Source organism: Ictalurus punctatus, chromosome 3, assembly GCF_001660625.3.
Source record: "Ictalurus punctatus breed USDA103 chromosome 3, Coco_2.0, whole genome shotgun sequence".
In the NCBI taxonomy this organism is placed as follows: Eukaryota; Metazoa; Chordata; class Actinopteri; order Siluriformes; family Ictaluridae; genus Ictalurus; species Ictalurus punctatus.
Window position 1 is genome coordinate 18654462 of NC_030418.2, and position 25512 is coordinate 18679973.

The 25512-nt window shown below is 37.1% G+C and overlaps 1 protein-coding gene across 1 annotated transcript; it reads left to right on the plus strand.

Annotated features, from left to right (window-relative positions):
- The first annotated feature begins 418 nt into the window (after positions 1–418).
- On the plus strand, positions 419–24170 carry loxl4 (lysyl oxidase-like 4). The gene is made up of 15 exons (XM_017464985.3): positions 419–504; positions 1177–1471; positions 2094–2371; positions 2762–2976; positions 11733–11771; positions 11997–12210; positions 12480–12660; positions 16002–16156; positions 16716–16883; positions 17788–17950; positions 18891–19134; positions 20129–20244; positions 20353–20489; positions 21931–22042; positions 22149–24170. The coding sequence occupies exons 2-15, from the start codon at positions 1198–1200 to the stop codon at positions 22217–22219; spliced, it is 2367 nt and encodes a 788-aa protein (XP_017320474.1). The 5' UTR covers positions 419–504; positions 1177–1197; the 3' UTR covers positions 22220–24170.
- Positions 24171–25512: the final 1342 nt, after the last annotated feature.

Consider the following 25512-nt stretch of genomic DNA (forward strand, 5'->3'; position numbering starts at 1 on the left):
ATATATATGTATATGTAGTGTTACATAAGACAAGAAAAGAAAACAGCCCGAGCTCATGTTGAAGATTTTATGGCAAGAGTGATACTGTAAATTCAACTAGCACAATTAGTAAAATGTCACTGCCTAACCTCTTCTTCCTAAACTTCACATTCTTTTTTAGACGTAGCATTTCCATTATTTTAATGAGTAATAATTTCAATAATTTCAAAAGAGGGCATTGATTTGGCTGTAATGAAGTCAAGATATGTGCTAATTTCAGGAGTGATTAATTTTTCCTTAATAATCCATGTAATTACAAGAAAATGGAGGGTTGGGTTAATTGGTCAAAACCATGTGAGTTAGAGAAAGGGACATGTGTGGGTGGACCAACTAGTGATGGAGGGAAAGAGGGAGGGAGGGAGGGAAGGAAAGGGACAGAGTGAGTGAGGCTTCTCAGTAGTGCATTCCTTCCTTCATTCACTTTGCCCTGATCAGGGACGCATGTGACTTCAGTGTGGCTTCAAGGTGAGTAAACCCTTGCCTTTATCTCTGCATGCTTTTCCTCACTAAAGAAATGTGAACAATATTTGTCAGAGTGGATTTTGAGAATTTTTAAAGATACTTTGTCGTTTTCAGTGTTTTATTTTATTTTATTTTATTTTATTTTGGATCTACAAAGTTGAATTATACTATTTGTTGATTGGCACTTGGAACTTGCTAGAGCCACTTATAGCTCCTGGCTTTCCTTTTCTGGATTTGGTAAACCATGTTTTTAACACTTTTTTGGTAGGGGCCAAAGAATGATGTTTGTGTTACTAATTATATTGTCTACACCTGAGAATCATGAAATGTATAGATAGTTATGTGGTGTTACTTCCTTGCATATTTGTGGTGATAGCTTTTTTTAACCCCTGTGGTTGCCATTTTGTTTGGTGGACTAGACACCAAACATGAATTCTCCTGTATTGCACTCAGTGTTCCTGGGATTTACGCCACATCCACCATGACCCTGACCAGGATAAAGTGCTTACTGTAGATGAATGAACGAATGAATGAATGAACGAAGTCGTAATAGAAATTGTTAAACTATGTTGGAATTAGGGCTTCATAGCATTCTGACGGTTGTTATGTTGAACAAATTAATAATGATGAACTTAAAAGAATAAACACCATAATTCAAGAAACATTCTTTTTCAGGAGTGCTGTGTCAACACTAATATGGCACTGGCTATCTGTCTCTGTTGGAGCTCCCTGTTCCTTGTAGCTGCTCATGCAGTCCCACGTTCGGGCCGCGCACCACCTGCCAAAGTGCGTTTGGCAGGAATTGGGCACAGAGACAATGAAGGTCGCATTGAAGTGCTACACAACAGTACATGGGGAACTGTGTGTGATGACGAGGTTGACATTAAACTGGCAAATGTGGTTTGTAAAGAACTGGGCTTCCGTGGGGCCATCACTTGGGCACACAGTGCCAAATATGGAGAGGGAGATGGTGAGTAATGAGGACCAAAGCTAGAATCTGCCTAGACTCACCGATTAAATCACTTTTAAATTACTTACCCTACCTGGCATTATAATTATCTTTATAGAGGTGTTAGAAAATGTCAAAGAGTAGTAAATCAAAGCATCTGAGACGGGTGGCGAAACGAATTTAAGATTATAAGTCCAGATGCGTTTCCTTACCACTAACAGTCTTTCAGAATGATGGTCATAAATATAGTGTTAGAAGACATTTAAAGACAACTTTCTTCACAGCAGTTTGAAAGCCAAACTCTGCTGTTCTGTACATTGACCTGCCCTGCCCTATAATTTAACTTTAAGGCAACCATAAAGATCCCCAGTAAACCAAAGCAAGTGTAACACCACTTGGCCAAGCAGCCCCATCATTAAAACTAAACAAAGGCTTCAGTCTTCCCATCTAACAAATACTCTAAATTCTCTCAGACAGCTTCATGAAAATTCTCTTTCATTGCCTCTAATGATGATTTTTATGGAGACATGTTTCTGGTTATTGTGTTAGCACTGCATAATATCACATCTTCAGACATTTTTTGTTCAGTCATGTTACTGATACTATGTTTATATACATTCCTAACATGCTTTTATGATTACAGGTCCTATTTGGATGGATAATGTCCGCTGTGATGGTTCAGAGAAATCATTGAAAGAGTGTAAGTCAAATGGATGGGGTGTCCACGACTGCAAACACTCAGAGGACCTTGGAGTAGTGTGTAATCCTGAGAGAAGGCTGGACCAAGTGGTTTCTGGAGGGCCTAGAAGAAGCCCTCCCACTAGAGGCAATGTTCCTACCTTAAACCAGTGGCATGACATCTACTCCAATTCAATGGCCCCCTGGCAGGTTCAGTTATCCAGGCACCGGTTACATGATCCGGTAAGCAGTCAGAGAGAATAGCACATCCCTGGAAGTCACATGACCTTTAATGCAAGTGTTATCTTAGGAGAAGTCAGAGCTAGAAGGACATGCATTCTGATGTTGATCTTTCAGACATATTTCTGTAGAATGTTTGTGTTCAGACAGTTTTCACCGTCTTTATGAGTCTGCTATCAAATTCTTTTCTGAAATATGGAAGGTTTATTTTCTCCAAATGACAGCAGAGTTCTGCATTAAGTTGCTGTGTTATGGCAGTCATTTATTCACTTGTCAAACTATATGATGATATGCCAATTTTTTTTTGATAATTCTTTGTAAACTCTTTAAAATATCACCATAATTAGCATCTTTGAACATCCTGTTAACATGTTCCAATTTTCATCTCCGTAGTCTGGCAGTAAAGTGAAGATTCAGGAAGTCCGTTTGCGGCCAGTTTTGATGGCTACGAAGAAACATGCAATAGTGACGCAGGGTGTGGTGGAAGTGAAGCATGCTGGGAGATGGAGGCAGGTGTGTGACAAAGGCTGGAGTCTGAACAGCAGCAGGGTTGTGTGTGGCATGCTGGGATTCCCTGATGCAGTGCAGACCAACATGAAGGCTTACAAGTAGGTCTTTCTTTTACACATCTGAATTTTTGTGTGGGAAAGTTGATACAAAGCAGACACTAAAGACACTATTGCTCAGTTGTTAATATGAGAACCTTGTTTTAAGCTGTTATTAATTAATGTTCAAATTTATTTCTCTAATAATTAACACTGACATTTTGTGCAAGGGGTTGTGGTTCATGTACACAGCTAGTCAGAAAATTTTATGGGGTTAGTATTCCAAGCAATCCTATGATAAAGTACTGATGATGGTTCTATACTCTTAATGGAAAGGGGGAGAGAAGATCTATTGCATAACATTCCCTTAAGTCACCTCCTCTATTTACCGGAGCAGATCTTTTGTTTGTTTTATCGCTTCCCTCTGGACACCTCTTACAATCTCGAACACTTAGGCAGTGATTTAAAGATCGCTCAGAATTTACTGCTGTTATCTGTGCACCCAATTTTGGAGAAAAAATGTCTAGCTTAAGCCTTTGGGTTTCTGTTAAAAGGGCTAATATCCCTCTTGATTGCTCTTGCAGTACAACATCAATTTGAAACCACAAAAAGTCTTTTAGTGGATAGAGCATCTGTTTGTTATATTAATGGTTTTATTGGCCTTGACCCTCCTGACTTGCCTTCTAAAATACACAATGTTACCTACCCGGTGGTTCAGTGACATTATAGCACGCACGCACACACATACACACACACACACACACACACACACACACACACACACATATATATATGTGTGTGTGTGTGTGTGTGTGTAATGATGTTAACACTGTGTTAATTATTAGGTACTAGATTGACTTTATTAACACACAGCATACCTCAAACACAGGATGGTACCCTCAAGGGTATATCTTCTGTACCTGTTATACAGTGGGGGAAATAAGTAAGTCAACAATTTTTTTCCAATTTCCAATTTTAGTTTATTCACAAGACTTTGGTATTAACTCAAGAAATCCACACATATAAAGAAATCCAAACATTAAAGTCCATAAATGAAGTTATGTGTAATAAAGATGAATGACACAGGAAAAATGTATTGAACACTCTAACTGAAATTTATTTAATACTTTGTGGAGAAGCCACTGTTTGTAATGACAGGAAGAAGAAATTAATCGGCTGCAGTATTCAGGTGTGATTTTGGCCCATTCTTCTAAACATATTGTCTTTAAATCTTGTTCAATTGGATTCAAGTCAGGTGATTCACTGGGCCATTCTAACACCTTGATTTTTTTTTCTCTGAAACCAACTGAGAGTTTCCTTTGCTGTATGTTTTGGGTTGTTGTCCTGCTGGAAGGTCTACCCACGTCTCATCTTCATCATCCTGGTGGATGGCAGCAGATTCTTCTTAAGAATCTCCCGGTAAAGGGATCCACTCATGGTTCCTTCAATTATATGAAGTCTGCCAGTACCATGTGATGAAAAACAGCCCCACACCATGATGCTTCCACCTCCAAACTTCACTGTAGGTATAGTGTTTTAAGGGTGATGTGCAGTGCCATTTCTTCTCCAAACATGGTGTGTAGTATGACAGCCAAAAAGTTCAATTTTGCTCTCGTCTGAGCAGACTACACTCTCCCAATATTCCACAGGCTTGTCCAAATGAGAGCTTCGACATGCCCTTTCTTCAGTAATGGAGTCTTGTGGGGTGAGGCTGAGCAGTGAAGTACATTGCCTATTGTTTTCTCTGTGACGATGGTACCTGCTGCCTCCAAGTGTTTCTGGAGCTCTTTCTGAGTGGTCCTTGGCTCTTGGGCTACTCTTCTGATTATTCTTCTGACTCTCTGGTCAGAAATCTTGCGAGGAGCTCCTGTGTGTGGTCGGTTGATGACGGAGTAATGCTGCTTCCACTTGCAGATGATGACCCCAATGGTGCTTATTGGAGGATTCAGAAGTTTTGAAATACGTCTGTATCCGATTCCATCAACATGTGTCACAGCAATAAGGTTAGGAAGGTCGTGGGAGAGCTCTTTGCTTTTACTCATCATGAAATGTTTCTTGTGTGACACGTTGGTAATGAAAAGCCTTTCTATAGATGATCAATTTACTAACCCAGCTGATATTAATTTGCAGAGATAGGAGGTATAATTACTTTCTAACTACTTACGGATTTTAGCTGGTTCCTTGCCTTACCTTGCCTTGGAGAACTGCTTTTTCTTAGCGTGTTCAATGCTTTTTTTTCCTGTGTCATTCCACTTTATAACACATAACTTTATTTATGGACTTTAATGCTGTGAATTCTTTATATTTGCGGATTTCTTGAGTTAATACTGATGTCTGGTGAAAATTTCATGTGAATAACCTCATTGGAAATATATTTACTGAAAAAATGTTGATGCATTCAATACTCATTTTCCCCACTATGTGCATCTTTTACCTAGAGGTACATTTGGAGTACCATCAAAGCTTTACTCCAAAAACTAACTATAGTCCCTTTATGTAGCATAAATCCTTTTAAAAGTACACTGTATCCACATTTCCAGGTTAAAGATACATATTAATGGTACAAAAGAAGTACCCTTGAAGGTACCAAGGAACGGTACAGTTTAGCATCCTTTATTCTGAGAGTGCAATCTTTAATTCCACCAAACAGGAGTAAGGACAAAAAGACCTGCTACAATGTCACTGGAATCCTAAGTGGAATCCAATATGTTAAGATTCCACAGCCGGCAAAAACAATACTAAATGTAATGATTTATGATTCACAGCAGTATCTGAGAACTACCATTTCAGCATGTTCAGCTTGGAGTTATTAGTCAAGCAGACAGAGCTATATTCTGGCAAATTGGAAATTGCTGAAGTTGTGTCATTCCTAAAGTATACCACTGAAAAGAAAGTGACAGGTTTTACAGTATATTATCAAGCAGACTCAGCTACAGAAAGGGATGGTTGATGACAGTGGTGCTGTGGAAATAAAAGTATGAGTTAAGTTATTAGCTGTGTGCTTGAATCCACATACTGAGTCTTTCTTTCTTCAATATCTTTTTGTGGGGTCAGGTTTTGAAGTTATCAATAGACTGGTGTGATATACAGTACCCGGAATGTGATATGTATCTGTGGTAAAATTTTTTCGTATGCCACTTAAAATCGTGTTATGTAAAATAATACAACAGCATCACATATTACAACCCCAATTCTGAAAATGGTTGGACAATATGGAAAATGTTAATAGAAACAAAGATGAGTGATTGGTAAATGTACTTTGACTTGTATTTAAATAATAATAATAAAAAAAACATATAAAGACGTGATGTTTTACCTAATCACCTGAAGAGTTTTTTGAAGATAAACATTTATTTTGAAATTGATGCATGCAACACATTCCAAAAAAGTTGGGACAGGGCAATTTAGGACTAATAGCGATCTGACAAGTTGAAATAAGAAGGTGATGTGAAACAGATGAGGCAATCGTTTAATCATAGTATATAAGGAGCCTCCAAAAAAGACCTAGTCCTTCAAGAGCAAGGATGGGTTGAGGCTCGCCAATCTGCCAACAGATGCATCAGCGAATAATCCAACACTTTGAGAACAACATTCCCCAAAGACAAATCGGTAGGATTTTGGGCCTTTCACTTTCTACAGTGCACAATATAATTAAAAGATTCAAGGAATCTGGTCAAATCTCGGTGCGTAAAGGGCAAGACCGAAAACCACTTCTGAATGCAAGTGATCACCGATCCCTCAGATGTGACAGTCTTAAAAACAGTCATGAGTCTGCAATGGATATCCTGACATGGGCTCAGGAATACTTTGGTAAACTTTTGTCAGTCAACACCATTTGCCGCTGCATCCACAGACACAAGTTAACGCTTTACTATGTAAAGCAGAAGCCATACATCAACACTGTCCAGAAGCACCGCCGACTTCTTTGGGCTCAGTCTCATCTGAGATGGACTGTAGCACAGTGGAATCGTGTTTTGTGGTCCGACAAGTCAACATTTATAATCGTTTTTGGACAAACCAGCCGTTGTGTTCTCTGGGCCAAAGAGGAAAGGACCATCCAAGCTGTTATCAGCATCAGGTCCAAAAGCCAGCATCTGTCATGGTATGGGGATGTGTCAGTGCCCATGGAATGGGTAACTTGCACATCTGTGAGGGCAACATTAATGCAGAAAAAATTTTGGAGCAACATATGCTGCAATCCAGAGCAGGACAACACCAAACCACATTCTTCCCCGATTACAGAGCACATTGTTGCATAAGCAGAGAGTGCGAGTGCTAGCATTGCCTGCCTGCAGTCCTGACCTGTCTCCAATAAGTGGTAAACAGTTGACTGTCCCAAATTTTTTGGAGTGTGTTGCAGTCATCAGTTTTGAAATAAGTGTATGTTTTCAAAAATACATTAAATTCATAAAATAAACCATAAAATAATGTGTTTTCAATATAGGACAGGGCGAATTGAATTTTCAAATGACTCTTTTTGTTTTTTTTCTTTTTGCATTTTCCATAATGTCCTAAGTTTTTTTGAATTGGGGTTGTAGATTAGTTTAGATTAGATAAGTTATAATTTGACCTATCCTCTAAGGCAGTGGTCACCAACCCTCCTCATGGAAAGCTACTTTCCTGCAGGTTTCATCTCAAACCAAAATCTTACACACTTGTTTTAGTTGATCAAGAACTTCTTAAAGCAATAATTAGATGGTCAGGTGGGCATGAATATGGTTGGAGCTAAAGTCTTCAGTAAGCTAGCTCTCCAGGAACAGGGTTGGTGACCACTGGTCTACAGTATTCTTGTTTTAGCAAGAGTTTCAAAAAGGAAGGTAATTGAAACTAACTCTGTACCTTCTAAACATTACACAACACCACTAAAATCAAATTAGGTTAAATTTGGCATCTGAGCTCTACCAATATGCTCATCTCAGTGAGCAATGATTTATGGTTTAGGGTTCTTTAAGGATGTCTAATATGTGCACAAGCACATATGTGAATGCTTAAGTGCCAATCTATGGCACTGTGTGGTGGCCTCAGAATCCTCGCACAGTGCCACATGGACAGGAAATGTATTTTTAGGCCTTTAGAATGATGCCATTTCTAGAACATAAATACAGGATAGTAGTACAGCTGAGGAGGTCCAGTTCTTCTCTCTTTCTCAGAAAGATCTGCTCATTTAAAGTATTAATTCATAGAATTCTCTATCATACAGTAATTTCTAAAAAAAAAAATATTTATTTAATTTATTTTTTATTTTTTTATTTTTTTTTACAAAATTAAGCAACACCGATGACAATTAGAGCTAGCAAGCTTCAGTTTCTTGGGCAAAATAGAAAATAAAGCTACATTCTGCTTCTTTAGGTATTAGTTAGTTAAAAATAATTTGACATACTCTATACAGGTGGTATTAATTTTTGCACCGTTGACTTATGTCTCTATTTTCTGTCTTTCATTGTAAATTTTGTGTCCATTAGCAACCACACCTTGGCACAGCATATGAATTTACTGTCATCAAATAACCCAAGCATTTTTTATTTATTTTTGCAACAACTGCAATATATAGTAAACTGTGCATTGGACATATCTTTTTCTCTAAAGTGACTACCACCATCTAGATGATGGTTGTAGTGATTAGATAGAATTTGTCTTTAGGGACATGCTAAAGCTTCCTTCCCATTAAATTGGATTTTAAATAGATTTTAAAATGTTTCCTTTTTACAAAGATTAAATAGTATAGCATAAGTATTAAAATAACTGTTGAGATAGACTTATGCAGTTTGATATTTGACTTATTTTATACATACTTCCTTGCAATCTAAAGCTTGAAGTAGAAAGATAAACTTTTTTTCGTGTTATATTTGACTTAAACACTAACTTTAGCTCATTCAGTGTGTTGTAAGATGATGGTGTTTTATCTAGAATTAGAGCTTATGATGCGGCCAGTGAAATCTGTGGCCGACTTTTGAGACGTTTATCCTGCTCCCTCTCCATACATCATTTATCCTGCTCAAACTTGGATTGTAAATTCACCCACCTCCTGACCTCACCATGTTGTACGTGTCTGTACACCACGCAGCTCCAGACTTGACCATGGCAGACAGGGCAAATTCTTCATTCGCCCACTCAGCGTCTAAGTCCAGGTAGCTCCACCCACCCTTTGTTGGGTGCTTTGCTGAAGATACTCTAATTACATGTTAAGTAGCTGAGGATTTCTGAGATTCTTATGTACAGGGAAAATGGGGATTCAATTATAGCTGTGCTGTATGGACTGCTGTGTCAGCGCCAGACTCTGGGTTTCACCAAATAGAGATTCAAAGACTTAGACCACTGTTTGCTTTAATTATCCTGTTCCTTAAGTTCTTTTATAGTCAGGTATCAATTAAACTTTTTTTGTTGACCAGTTCTCTCAAGCAGGCGTGTAGGTCTTAATGGACAATGTCATATATTTTACTCATGATTTAAGGCATGGGACAGTTACCAGGGTACAAATTAGGTGGATGTAGTAGAATTAAGCATCAGTTTTTATATTTGTATATTTAGATGACCTGACAAGGACTCTCCTGTCAAAAAACAAAAACTGGAAGCGTTCTCACTTCCTAAAATCAAATTATGATAGGGGTTTAGGCTGAGAGTTCTCAGCCTAAGTGTATCTCCATTGTATGCTGCTTTTCAGGTAAAGTAACTGTCAACTGTGGATTCTAAAGACTACAATCAGCAAATTGTATAACACTTAGAGAGGCAAGTCAACAATTACTTAACTGTAGAAGGCTTACTGAAGCTAACCCTCATGATGTATTTATCCTGTAGTCTAACATCTGATCAACAAAGCTGCTACTGTTACGGAAATTGCAGTGGGTATTTCCATCACTGAAAGTACTTTGAGTTAAAATAACTAATGGCTAATATGACAATCCTGCAGATAAACAGAGAAAAGAGTACAAGCTTTTTATTACACAGTCGTTTTTTACTACACTTTTTCCCCGAGACAATATGATAAATGTTATACATAGTTTTCCCAGTAGAACTGTTGCAATTTTGACAGAAATGTAACTATACATAAATGTTAAAAAATAAATAATCAATTTATTTAATTTTTAAATATTTAAAATATGTTCTAAAGTAAAGTGGATTTTCTCAGAATGGACGTTCAGCAATATAAGCAAATAACAGAGAACATGAGTGAGATTCAGTAAGGAAAAGAGAGAGAGAGAGAGAGAGAGAGAGAGAGAGAGAGAGAGAGACTGTGTGTGTGTGTGTGTGTGTGTGTGTGTGTGTGTGTGTGTGTGTGTGGAATGATGCCTAAAAAACAGTAGCGTGATTGTTGCGTCAAAACAGACTAACCCTCCCTATCATTAAGCATTGCTGGTTCAGTAGTAAAGTAAGGGTGTAACTCTGTGACTAATTACATGAGCAGGTGGGTATTTTCAGGCCCAAGGCTGTGAGAAGAGATGTCTGGTGGACTGTAAACTGAATACTTCATTCATGTTCACCTCATCGTGTTGCCCTCAAGTCTTAATACTTAAGGAGGTTGTAGATGCTGGTTCTGTAATCAAATGATTCAGGAGGAATCTGAATCATTTGTGTGTGTGGAACTGATTAGTTGTTCAAGGATCACATACATTTCCTAAAAAATTTCTGCCACAACACTGGCAGATGTGAACTTCATTTATCTAGTCGGTGTTACAATAATGAACTTACAATAATGTCTTCCTTGTCATCAACCACAAATTTAGCAGTACTGGGTTTTCTGTGGCTCTCTAGTATCGATTGTAGCATTCTTATTTTATCATGAACAACAGAAGGTGCTGCTTTAACCTATGTCTGATAAACGGGTTTGTGTGGCTTCCTCCGCATTAGTAGTGTTTACAAGTCAATGACAGGGAACGTTACATGAAAAGAGAATGATAAAGATTTATTATGCACACTATGTGTCTCTGAGGTGTATTGCACAAGCAGTGGATGTTCTCGGAAAGGGTTTTCTCTTACACAGGCTTGTTTGTGATTTTTACTTTGAATCTGGTCAGCTGAAACTCCTTGAAGGTCAGTTTGTTTTGTGGGCAGCCTTGCCTTTCCCATTCCAGGATACTTATGCTGCTGGATATGTCTGTTTTTTGAATCAACAATTTTGAAAACTTTCTCAGACCAAAACTTTCTCATACCAAAATAATGTTGTAGACTAAAACGGCATGTGTCTATTTGGCTGTATATTGGTATTTCCACATTGGTATTTCCTAGCAGTGACACCCATATTTGCAACTGGATTTGCTGTGTTTGTTCTTTCAGGCGACTATAAACATAACTCAATTGCTTGATTTTATCCTCTTTAAGTGTTACAGTTTCAGCCACCATTTCTAGTAATAACAGTTATGTGGTTCACAGTTGCACATTTGATAAGTACAGCGCAGATCAGGAAGCCTGAGTAAACTCAGAGTTCAATATTTTTCTAAGTATTACATGTCTGTGGTGCTATGAACAATCACTCCATATACTGTATATACACAGATTTTACATTTTGCACTTGTGACCTTAGGCATCAAACATTCCATCAAAACCCTTCCATGCATACGCAGGACATACAAGAGTTTAACTTGGATTGACTTGCTCAAGACACAAGAACAATATGTTTTTACCCGAACTGGCTGCCACAAAACCACAGATGCTCCCACATGCTTATTTTGTTTCTTAGATATTTATATTGGGAGTATATTTATCCATATACTTAGTGTCAATCCCATTTTATTTATTTGATTCAAAATTGTTTGGTTGATTGTGAGCAGCACCATAAAAATAAAGACACCCTGACTTATACATTGACTTTTCTGTTCTTACAGAAAAATATGGGACAAAAAAGTTAAGGATCCATCTACCAGGTATGACTTCTACATGACTTCTTAGGTGTTTCTCTCTTTTCAAGTCAGTAAAAATATGTATTAATGAGCTAACTGCAAATATAAATATGAGGTTTAACATTATAGTGTTGCTCAATGTTAGATCCCGTTACACGACACTAACCAACATCTGTGCTATAAAGTTCACGCCTCTGCACCTTTTTGGCATCACAACCTGACTTGACCGCTCCTTCCCTCTTCCCACAGGCTGAGTTTTATAGCCAAAAAGAAGAGTTTTTGGGTGGAGAAAGTGCATTGCCTTGGTACAGAGCCCAGCCTGGCAGAGTGTCATGCCCAGCTCTCCATTCCTCACAGTTCTACCCCATGTAAAAATGGACGCTATTCAGTGGCCCATTGCAAACTAGGACCGCAATTTTCACGCATGTCCTCAGGGAGACCTCAAGCCCCACATCCTATCAAGGTATACCTACTCTACTTTCATTCAAGTTAGGGGTAGATGGTATGTAAAACAAAGGGTATGATAATCATAGAATTTTAGTTTTTAAGACAAACTGAGAAAATGCTAGCACTTTCTGAATCAGAAAGCATTGTCTTCTTTCACTGAAGCTCAAAGCCTGAGTAATTATAATTTCTTAAACATTTTTTATGTCCACTAATGACACGCAGTAAGCAAGTAATAACAGTCATAATAATAACTTATACTTTGTTGTGTATTTTGCCTTCCCATAGCCGGCAGTGCGTTTGAAGTCAGGACCTCGCTTGGGTGAGGGCAGGGTGGAAGTTCTGCTTGAAGGAAAGTGGGGAACTGTGGTTGATCATCTTTGGAATCGTGCCTCTGCCAGTGTGGTGTGCAGAGAACTGGGTTTTGGTACTGCCAAAGAGGCTCCTACAAGAGCCCACATGGGTCAAGGTAAGATAGTTTTATTTTGTATTGCTATTGGCCGGCACAGTGGTGCAGTGGATAGTGTTGTCCACTCACAGCTCCAGGGTGCTGATTCAATCCTGAGTTAGTGTTACTGTCTGTGTGGAGTTTTACTTGTTCTCCCTGTGTCCCTGTGGGGTTCTCTGGCCACTAGGTGGATTGGCTAAGTTAAATTGCCCCTATGTGGCAATGAATGTGTGCATGACACTTTGAAATGGACGGGTGTCCCATCGAGGGTATATTTCAACCTCATGCTCAGTGTTCCATGAGCAGACACCCAGTCCACCACAACGGTTGAATGGTTGCTGAAAGTGAGTGAGTGTGTTGCTAATGTGATATTTTGAAAGGACTTTAAGAGTTCAGCACAATGAAACAGGATAAGACTTTTTTTAGGGCTGGGTCCAGTTAAGTCAACCAAGTGACTGTGGTAACATTCCATGACAGTTAAATTAACCAACAGTTATTTATTTTTTTGAAAGGTGAAATGTTCCATGTTGCATATTTTTTTCTCAAACTAACACAACTGTAGCAACACAGTAGTAATATTGTTCTCTTTACTAATGCCTCATTTTATTTATCTAACTTGTGGATAAATGCTGGAAGTTTGATTGCTCTGTCGGAATTCCAAAGTCTGCTATCCCTCCATCAATCCATCCATTTTCTATACTGCTTATCCTGCTCGGTTGTGGGGAACCTGGAGCCTATCCCAGGGAGCATTGGGCCCAAGGTGGGGCACATCCTGAATGGGGTGCCAATCCATCGCAGGGCACACTCACATACACATTAACACACCCACTGTCCATCCGTCCATGCATATTTTAATTTATGAAATAATCACATTAATTTATGTTTTACCTTAGACATTGCACTTTTGATTAATCTTCATGTTACAGTATATAAACTGTAGGTAACCTAACCTAACATTCCTACCTAATTTGCTGTATATAACGTTAAATATTTTGATCATATTTCATACTTTTCTCAAAACCAAAAATTAATAAACTATCACAATATCTGGTGCCACAGGGTGGGTTCCATTTTATGTCTTATTCCTGTCTAGGTTTCTTCCTTGTGCTCATTCAAGGATACAAATGAAACAGAAAAGACTATACCACATAGACCAACCAGCTATAAGAAACAGTAGCTACTCCAGCTTGCAACAAAATTGGAATAAGTTTTAGTGTTAGTAGTTAGGTTAAATATACACATAATTAAAAACCAGCTTAATATGCTATATCTTCTGAACACAGTGGCAGTTTTATTAAATTTGCTATGTATGGTCAGCAGATCTTGCATGATGATTTCAAGAGGTTGAACAAATATTACACTAAAGTAGCCATGACTTTCAAATAACTTTCTCAGGAACCATGGTTTAATCAAGGTGAAATGTTGTATGCTGCACATTTGGGCTAGTTTGTAGTCTAAGGATTTCATGATTATTTAAAATAGATGGCCACCATTACTGTAATTAATGATCCAAAATGTTGACTTTTCCACAGACAGGTTAAGATGTATTTCTGTAACATATTAATTAGTCAGGTTGGCTGGGTTTGTCTGACTCAGCTGTCTAAATCTGAGTCAGGACTCAAGTGATTGTGGTCATTATTGGGAAAAGTGGGTGTGTTTAGTGGTGTGTGGACTAATGACTTGGCTTTTCTGAACTGAACCCATAAAAGGTGAACAGTGAGCACTGCTCAGTCATGTTCCCTGATGCATACACAGTTTGACACAATTAAAGTAAATTCCTTGTACTTTGGCTGTGGATATTGAGTGGAACATATTACATTGCAAAGTGCAGCATGATTAGTAGAAAACTCCTTCCAAAGCTGTGTGAAGATAAATAGGATGAAAGTGAAACTTGGGATATATAACCTTGTTGAGATGACATCAGACCACAGAAAGTCCTGACTATAAAAATGAAGTCTTACACAGCATAGTCTTTTAATATGACATTCACTCAATGGAAACACAATTGATTTAAAGATTATATACTCAGTTGTCAGTTTATGATGTACACCCACCATGTTTCTACACTCACTGGCCATTTTTATCAGTGTACCTAATAAATTGGAAGCTGACTGCCTAATGTTTTACAGTTATGGACAGAAAAAAAAATCTAATTTCCTAGAAAGTTATGATTTTTTTTTTTTTCTTTCTTTCTGATTTACTGGTTAAAGCCACCCTAATCTGCCATTTGGACAATTTGGTAATTTGTGATGTACTTTAGAAGGCTTTAATCCAATCATCAACACTTGCTGAGATATTGCTATTTTTTTCTTAATTACTTTAATGGTAAAATTTAAATAAAGTGATTAGAGGAAACATTCTATATAAGTTGCCTTTTCTTGATCATATCATCAATTGCCAAAATTACAGGGACAATGGATGAGTATCTGTTTCCACTTCTAAACAGTGGTGTATTTTTGTCCTTATATATAATTTTCTCAATGAGGTATACATCCACTTGAAACCTCAAGGCCAAAAGCAGTTTCTTGTGATTCCCTCCATGGTCAAATGGTTTCCCAGAATTATGGAAAAACTGGAAACTGTGCAGTCTCCATTTAGATAGTGTGGTTATCGTGTTTGTCCCAGTAAGTAAACAACTGTTGGAGATTTCGTTGGCTGGGTTGAAAATGGTTTTTTGATGAGTTGTAGAATTTTACGAAACACACCATACTGCAATATAAAATAACCACTTTTGTCCATAGCCTCTCCCCAAAGCTCCAAGCAGCATTTTGTTATAGCTGCCTCTGCAGCACTGAAAGATAAGGAAAACATATTATTTCACCTCTCTCACATTAGTCTTATTCATAGTCATCCCAATTCCAGTTATACCTCATTTGCACCATGTAACTTGTGTGATGATTTCTACTCTCAGCCTTCTGCCTTCTAAAAGGCTGTCTAGCCACATATTTGTTTGTTAAACGCAAACAAATGTACAAAATTATCTCAATGTGTGTGAGTAGTTATCATTACAGAGCTGGCACACTGAGCTGATACCTGCTGTCTATGTGGTGCAGTTGTGAATGGGCAAACATGATTAACGGAAGCAAGTTGTTTATTTTATTTGTTTACCTTACTGATGCCAATTGCAAGAGATGTGAAGAAATGAAATTGCTGGCCTTCTCTCTTTGCCTGGCACACGTTGAATTTGAAAAACTCATCACTTCTTCTTAAGGTGTCACATATCCAAATAAAGACAATTTTCATAAGTACTGAGGAGCTTTTTCAACAGAGTCATGTACACATATGACCAGATTATTTAATTAACAACTGAACTGGCAATGTTTGAAACCGTATATGTGTTTTTTTCTTCTGATATTTTACAGGAACTGGGCCAATCCATATGAACTCAGTTCAATGTACAGGAAGAGAGAGCTCCATCTTGGATTGCCATTTCCAACCAGTCCAGCCGTGGACATTCAAACACACCCAAGATGCATCTGTCAGATGTAATGTTCCCAAGACAGGCTTGGAAACCACAGTGAGTAATTTTTTTTTCAGAATTCTTACATCTATGGTAAAAATAAATTGTATCTTTAAATTATATGTATGTTGGAATCTACTACTCTATCTAAAAACTACAGTACAACTAGAGTGCATTGCTACTTGGTTGTCAAATTAATTTTGTACTGGTGCCTGTAAAACAAGGGCTCTGTATCTTTATCATATGACTTTCATATGAAAATCCATAGCACACAGAATGTAGAACTATGAAAGCCTTTAGTGATTAAAACTGATGGTAAAAATGGCAGGAATGAAATTATGATCAGGGTGTCAGCATGCTAGTCAGCAACAGTTTTAATGTCTGTGTACTGCCTTTAAATTCAGTTGTGTCATTTATATATGTTTTTGCTTTGCTATTAAAGTTTTATAGAGTGTTAACAGATTCACTGAAGCATGGGCCATAACTGATATGCCACTTATACATACCTGCATTTGCACTTTAATAATGATTTCTATCAATTCATAGTAGATATACCATATGTATGTGTTAATATATACACAACAAATCTATATGTGTATGTGTGTTTGTGTGTCAGGTGCGGTTAGTAGGGGGCAGAGATGTGGCAGAAGGCCGTGTGGAAGTGCTCATGGATGTTGGGGGCAGGAAGCGCTGGGGAGCAGTGTGCAGTGAAAACTGGGGCATTAATGAGGCAATGGTAGTGTGCAGACAGCTGGGCTTTGGCTTTGCTGCACGTGCCCACGAGGTGAGCCTGCACTTAGCACATGGTACTTATTAAGAATGCCACACATTCCAGCATTCGCTGAATCCATCACTTGTTCTACTCTTTCTAAACACTGCCACAGTTACATCTGTGTGTGGATTGTGTCGTGCCTATTTTCGAGGCAGAGTACTTTTAAACACGTAAGTTTATACAGTAGATGTTCTGTCATGTTGAAGGGGTGGGACTGGAAGACACAGGATTTTAGTAAAGGGTGTATTTTACGATGTAAATTGTATCATGCTTGTGGAATCGTATAGAACAACTGCCTCACTCATTGTAAAGCATTTCTACCTAGGAAAACCTATGCCATGTAATAACACTCACATCTCTGTCATAATGAAGTTTATTCTCAATTCAGCCATGCCAGCATTCATTCATTCCGAAAGTAGACTAGGACTGTAAGAAAATAGGAAATTTATAATACATAAACGCTTTCCATTTAGATTTATATTTATGGCATTTGGCAGATGCCCTTATCTGTCTCTATCAATAAATGCACCCATATACTGGCTCACTTGATCACAGACTAAGAGTACCATCAGTATAAAAACTCTTTTGGTGAGGTAATATAGTAAGAAAAGCACACAGACAACACAAATTTTTATATTTTATGTTTATTTATTTTTAATTAAAAAAGTGCTAATTTAAGTACTTTAGGAAGAGGTAGGTCTTTAGATGTCATTAGAAGATTGCCAGTGACTCAGCTGTTAGAACTTCTTGGGGAAGTTCATTCCATCGTCTGGGTGCCGGAACAGAAAAGAATCTTGTTTTACTGGACTTGAAACTACTTAATCATAAGCATGTCATCACAGCTGTTAGTCTTTCTTGGATTATGTAGGATACATAATATTCAATATTGACAGAACACTAAAATTGTAACTAACAGGACACATATTACTGGCCTGGGGACCCTAATGCTCATGAAGTGCTGCTGAGTGGGACTCACTGTGTGGGCACTGAACTGTCCATTCAGCAATGTCGTCGAAACAGAAATGTATACTGTCCCCGTGGAGGAGGACCCAAAGCAGCCGGAGTCACCTGCTCAGAAGGTAAAGTATTTCAATCAATATAAGTTTAACCAAAGATTTAGTGGCAAAAAATTTATATTCCAGAATCATTGTCACTTATGTATTTAATAAGTGATTTTTTTTTTTTTTTTTAGCTTAAACAGTCTAGTTTTATGCCGACGTAGTATTTTTTATTTTTTTATTTGCTTTCTTGTCTTTTTGAAAAAAAGAAGATCTGGAGAGAATAACAACACTGAGTCTTGTTCTGTAAGTTCAAACAAAGTTGGACACACTAGTAGAACTTTTTTGTTTCACTTGTCCATGCAGAACATTTCATCCTCCTTTAAATCTTTGATTTGTGCATTTGGGCTGCTGTCTTCAGATCCAGACACTTGCAATGGCCTTCAAAATCACATATTTTGTGTGTGCAACCATTTCTGTATTGATTTGGATTTAAAAGATTTGTCTACACCTAAGTATTAATCTCCTGGCAGAGGCAACCAGGTTTGGTGATCAAATATCCTGGTACTTAGAGGAATTCATGATGCCATCAATAGTCATGATTCACCACCATGATTTACAGTGCATAAAAGGTGATTTTCATTGTATGCAATCCACTTTGATGCCAACCATGGCCAAATAGTTCAGATTTGGTCTCATCTGAACACAAATAAAAATTCCAATTGTACTTCCAGTAAGGCTTAGAGAGGTTCAGGTAGTGTATTCTGGAGTTTCTGGAGACTGAGTGAATTAAAAAAAAAAAAAAAAGAATGTCTCAAAGATGAAAACTTGTTTGAATTTATTTCAGTTATACTTTATTTTACCTTTGCCACATGCTAATGTATAATTTTTTATTCAATAATATTTGCTCATTTTCCCATAATCATGGATTAAATGTTATCAAGCATATGTTATTAGTGTTATAGATTAGCTGTAGTATCCTTACTTACCCTAACCTTGTCTGTTTTTGTACCTGCTGTAGTTGCCCCTGACCTGGTGGTGGATGCACAGTTGGTGCAGGAGTCAGCATATCTGGAGGATCGACCACTTCACCTGCTCACCTGTGCCCATGAGGAGAACTGCCTGTCATCTTCAGCTAGCCGCATGAACTGGCCTTATGGACACAGGCGTCTACTGCGTTTCTCCTCCCGCATCATGAACCTAGGGAAAGCCGACTTCAGGCCCAGAGCTTCACGAGAATCCTGGACATGGCACCAATGCCACAGGTAATACTTAGGAACCAGAGGAAAAGTCTAAAAAAAAAAAAAAAAAAAAAAAAAAAAAAAAAAAAAAAAAAAAACAGGACTATGTTTTTAAAAATAAATTATTTCCAAGATATTGAAACCTTGATTTTCAAGTGGAAGCTTTCACATAACGTCACCTTGGTCACATCTATATCAGTAGCAATATTTTGAGAGGAGTTAAACTGGGTCAATGAGATTAGCTTATATTAATGCATACAGAAATCTTACAAGTGCTTGTTCTTTACCGGCTGACTCATTTGGTGTATACCAGTCATCAGACATTTTAAAATGTGTTTTAGCTATTAGAGAAATGAATGAAGCTCACCTCACATTCCCATTCATTTTCTAACACATAAATATCAAGCCAGATATCAAGACCTTTTTACTTTGATCATTTTAGTTGAGCCTCTTTGTATAATATGGAAATATAATATGGAACTAATAATGTACACTCAAGTGCACATTCAAGTGCACAAGTGGCTATAGTATGTCACTAATATTGTCATATCAATAATCAGGGAATAAATTAATAACCTGTTTTTGCTAAACACATAGCTTCAACATTTTCTGAAAATAATAGCAACCCAGTCTGTGGGAACAAGGAAAGCCGTTCATGACCAGGATAGCCCTGTTCTATACTTTATTCATTAGTCTTTTAAAGAAACACCACCAAGGATTGCATTTCAAAGCAGTCCATTCAGACAACCTGAATAAACAGAGCTGCAAACACAACCCCACCAGGACATCAACAGCATTCAGTAAGGGGTGTTGCCCTACAGCCAACACCTTCATGCTGCAGCAGTGAGGTCATTCACTAACATTCTCTAGTGGCTCAGGGTTCTGTACTTATTCACAACCTGAGTTTCCTTAAGATAAAGTGTTCCTAAAGACACAATCTTATCAAATTAATACAGCAAGTAAGCTTGATCATTTTAGTGATCATTAGTGACAGATTAATTTGATGGTGTATTCACAGGCACTACCACAGCATTGAAGTGTTTACACACTATGACCTTCTCACACTCAACGGAACCAGAGTGGCAGAAGGGCACAAAGCCAGCTTCTGTCTGGAGGACACGTATTGTCCTGAAGGTAAAAACTGTTTCTTTGTTCATCATGCAAAACAGACAAATGAAAATGGTTTAACATTATGTTTAACATTACATATAGCCATGAAGTTCACCACCTTCTTTTCTTTAGGACTTCAGAAACGCTTTTTATGTTACAACTATGGAGATCAAGGAATTTCAATGGGTTGCTGGGATACTTATCGTCATGATATTGATTGCCAATGGGTAGATATCACAGATGTCCGGCCAGGAGATTATATCTTCCAGGTAGCTTTTATATACTATTGATAGTGTATTTTATGTTTTATTATTATTATATTGTACTGTTCGGAAAAACCACTCATGATGGACCAGCCTTTAAAACATAGACCTCCCCTCACTCTGCCATCAAGGTAGGAATTTTGAGCACTTCGCTCTTTCATTAACATAGTTTCATGTTAATCAAGCAAATCTTTATGGGCTATCACCACTGAAATCACCACCTCTGAGCATGGGCCTGTTTTACCCCTAGAGTGCCTCATAACATAAACTACGAAATTTGCATGAGCTGCTTTAGGACCCACTTTTATACATCCCATACTGCTGCAGTAAAAGGTAGGTTAACGCAGAGCTGTGTTTTAATTACAGTGTACCTATGTGTGTATACCATTTAAAAGCTTTATTTACTTTAAATGTCTGAGCACATGATGGAGTATATATATTTTAAGCATGTTTTTCAGATCCTAATTATAAACCAGCATTTAGCTGTAGCTTTTTGTAGCAATAAACTGAGTTGTGGTAATGCTTAAACTTTTGGAGGCCCATTTGATCATCACATAAAGACCAAGACCAACTAATCTGAACAGACACTGGGATCCTGTCTGTGGATACACACTGTGGGTTCAACCAAACATAGAGAAACATGCTTATTACTCAGCTGAGTACAAAAAATAAACAAAGAAGAAAAAAAAAAAAGCTCACCAAGCCCCCTCGATTAGACACGCTAATTGGAGACTGAGAAATTTTTGTTGCTCTTTCCACATTCCATTGCAACACATGATCACTGATTCTGTACAGGAAGTTGTAATTTGAAATAAATAAATAAATAAATAAATAAATAAATTGTAAATAAAAAAAAAAAGTGAGTGAGTTTAGTACACACATATTGGGTCTTTACTTATTTAAAATTACAGTACCTTCTTTATACAATCTATCAGGAACATTCTATACTATACTAATGCTAAAGTAAATTAAGAGTTAAGTGAGTATTTAATTTTTTTATTGAGTTAAGTGAGTATTTAATTTTTTTATTGAGTTAAGTGAGTTTTTTTTTTTTTTTATTGATAGCTGTATGTGCATTGGGTATGTTTACATTTGCTCATTTGGGTTGACTCTTTTATCTAAAGTGACTTAACTGAGAAAAGATACAAATGAGCAGTTGATGGTTCAGAGTCTTACTCAAGGACCTAACTGATCAGTAGCCCAAAGCCTTAACCACTACGCTACCACTTCTCTGGCTTGCAGTCACAATCCATGAATATGCAATTAATGCCTAATATTGTCATACTATTCATTTTCTTTGTTGGGGTGGTGAGCTGAGTGTGTGATTGACCATATTTACTACTTCTATATAGAAAAAAGGTAAATGTTGTAGATCTAGGCTGTTGCTCAAGCCATGTATGTGCAGCTCATAAACTAATTGTGTTTTCGTCTTTAATTGTCACTATAGGTGGAAGTAAATCCATCACTGGATATGGCTGAGTCAGACTTCATGAATAATGTAATCCGCTGTAAGTGCAGATATGATGGTCACAGAATCTTCATGTATGGCTGTCATGCAGGTATGGTCATATTATTGAACAAACACCCTCACAAATACTTTAATTATATTCACAAACTATATGTATCCTTCATTGTTGTGGACTTGCCTGATTTTCCCTTGCACAGGAGATGCCTATAGTGCTGAGATCGAAGACTTGTTTGAACACCAGCATCAGATCACTAATAACTTCCTCTGAGCCATTTGTGGACAGCAGACGCTGTGACCTGTTACACTATGGACTTTGAAAAAACATCATCTCTTTACTATTTACAAACACATCTGCATTGTGCAAAATGCATTTATAAGTGGAGATGGAGTTTAAGTTACTGAAAATGACTAAAAGAGAAGGAGACTTGTTTATATTCACTGACAATTTTATTGAATGGTGGTGAATGGACGTAAAAATGATATCAAATTCTAATATAGACATATCTCTGGATTACTGGATTTAGGTCTAGACACCTATTACCCATTTTTATCTGAATATATCATTGGATCTTATTTACTGGCTTCCAGTGAATTTTATTACAGTACATTCAGTAATATTCTTTGAGTGTTGCACTTTATTTCTTGACCATCAGTATTCTGATAGAAATTGTCCCATCATCACCACAGGCTCAATTTAGTGGTCTTTGTTCATTTTTTTGTTTATTTGTTGTCTTATTCAGTATTTGCCCCCCTCATATTTCTTCCTTTCTTTTCTTTCTTCCTTTCCATCAAGCTAATTAATTTGGGAAGTTCCTGAAGTGGTTATACCTTATTATATGCATTGTACTGTACAAACTGCAGATTAATTTATTTAATGCTTTGTTGAACTCATTTTATATTTGAATGGAGGAAAGCTTATTTTATTAATCTTTAAATTTAATAAACATGTATGAGATATAGTTACTGTTTTAATTCAGAAACATCTTGAACTAAATGAACATGAAGCCTCAATCCATCAAGAGCCTGAAGCACAAGAATACAAGAAGTGCAAGTTACATGTTGTTGATGATCATGATCATGTTTATAAAGTTTGATATAAGAAAAGACCACTGGATGGAGAAAACCAAAATGTTTCTGCATTTTGCAGAGGCTCAGGCTCACAGCATTTCAATATAATATAAAATCTTTGGTCTTTTCTTCATTTGGCCTAGGATGATGATTTGGCAAAAATCAGCTTTAAACTAAAGCAACTTGGAAGCATAAATGTATTTATTAATGGAGAAAACACCTATATTGATGAGTATTGTATTATTATTTCACACATATGAAGCTTTGGCCTCTTTAATACCTCAGCAGCTTCCCTTTGATGAAATTTACTAGCAGCCACTAACTGCATAAACATTTTAGACCAAAAACTGTATTGTACACCTCAATGGCATTTTAGAGTTTTATAGAGTCTTGTAGATTTAAGTGAGTTTTTCACCAGCTTATAAAAATTCCCTATGTGATACACTTTTACTACATACTGTAGTTATTATGTTTTAAAAGGTGCCAAATGACTTACTGTTATTTTCTTAATGTATTGAGTACTCTAGGATTCTGGAGACATTGTTTTCTACATGTTTACTTATACATGCTTTTATAATGTACTCTGAAACATTTTATTCTCCAGTTGTTTATTATTTATTTTGAAGCCCTCATCACACAATACTGTATTCCCAGTATAAGGAAGCTGTGTGAATTGTTGCTAGGCAAGGTTTTATTTGTTCACTTTTGCTGAAACTCAAACAGTGTCCTCAGCTTAGTATAAACTAAAGCTCTTTTATCCCATTTGCTCTCAGGGATGAACTGCATATGTGATTGGTCTTGTTAAATATTGTAGTCAAATGTTTGGTCAAATTAAAGGTTTTGAAGCATACTGAAACAATTAGAAATCAATAATCAAAGCCATTTCAGATGCTGTGGATCGTGGGTTCTGATTTTTTTTTTTTTTTTGTTATTTTTGTTATATTGTCATAAAGGTGGCTTCTCACTGGTTGGCAGTCACTGCACTAATATTAGGTTAATGCAAAGACTGTGTTCTAATGTGAATGGAAATAACTAATCAGGTGTAAGTCAGCTAAATGAATAAATTATCACTAAATAGTAGTATGTTTTGACCAAAATGTATGTTCCTACTTTGTAGTGGTAAACACAAAGCAACAAAAGACACATGAATATGTACTGTATGTATTCTCTTTACTTATATTTTGTGTATTATTTTTCATTTTACATTCATTTTGAAAAATATGTGCATGTAAATATAAATGTTTAAATGTCTTAACAATTGCTGCCTCCAATTTAATGTAATAGAACAGGGAGTTTATTTACAGAGCACAGCTGAGAAAACTTTCAAATGAGGGGGTGGATTTGAGCACCTGGTTGACTCACTGCTGTAGTGCTTATCACCAAGCATCAACACGCAGGACTGGTAGCAAACTGACAGCCTCTGTGTTCTCATTTTACCCTTGCTAACCAAAATTATGTCCTGTTTCCAAACGTTTGCATATGGAATGCCAAATTCTCTCAACCCTGCCCTCATTTGACAGATAAAAAACTTACCAATACTACATGACTATAAACAAAGAAATACACACATTTTTGAAGATAAAACATATTACAGAATATTTTTTCACAACCCCAAGTACACTAAATTGCTCCTTTCAAAATAGCATTCTTATCATATGAATATGCATTCCAAGGTTTTACACCTTTTTTCCAAATCTAACCTATGAGACTAAAGTTGAAAGTTCAACTTCCAAATATAGAATAATCTGTACTTTACATGTGAAATTCTACATTAAAGTATGATGTACTTGCATGGCAGTAAATTCATTTAATGCATACACCTCTATTTTAATAAGCAGTTGACTGACATATGCTGTTTGAGTAGAAGTGTGATGTTATATAGTGTCACACTGAGCAATAATTGTGTAATAAGTGCCATAATTATCATAATAATCACGAGTGCTGTAAACTCTAAAAAGAAACATTGTAGTGTTAGAATATTCAGGTATATTCCATCAAGCCCATTTTGAGAGAGAGAGAGAGAGAGAGAGAGAGAGAGAGAGAGAGAGAGAGAGAGAGAGAGAGAGAGAGAGAGAGAGAGAGAGAGAGAGAGAGAATGAATGACTCTGAACTGCTTCTTATAGCCCCACTCTGTCCTGGGAGGGTGTCCCAACAATTACAGCTATATATACTGAAGAAAATGAGAGCTGTTAAAAGTGCTGATTATAGGGTGGATTGGGGACGAAGCCGATGGCAGAGGCAAGGATTTAGCAGGGTCATGAGGCTCCCTCTCAGTGAAGGGAACAGCTCCTTACACTGAACAAAAAAAATTAAAATGCATCAGGCATCAGTGATGTTCACTAAATTTGACTGATTTTGCAGTTTTATGAAGGCTGTATATCTGACTACTCAGAACATATTTATACATTATGATTTACATTTTCTCTTATTTTAGATGAGGGTGGGCAGGACAGGAAAGTGGGATGAGCCTTTTAAACAGGGTGAAGAACCTGT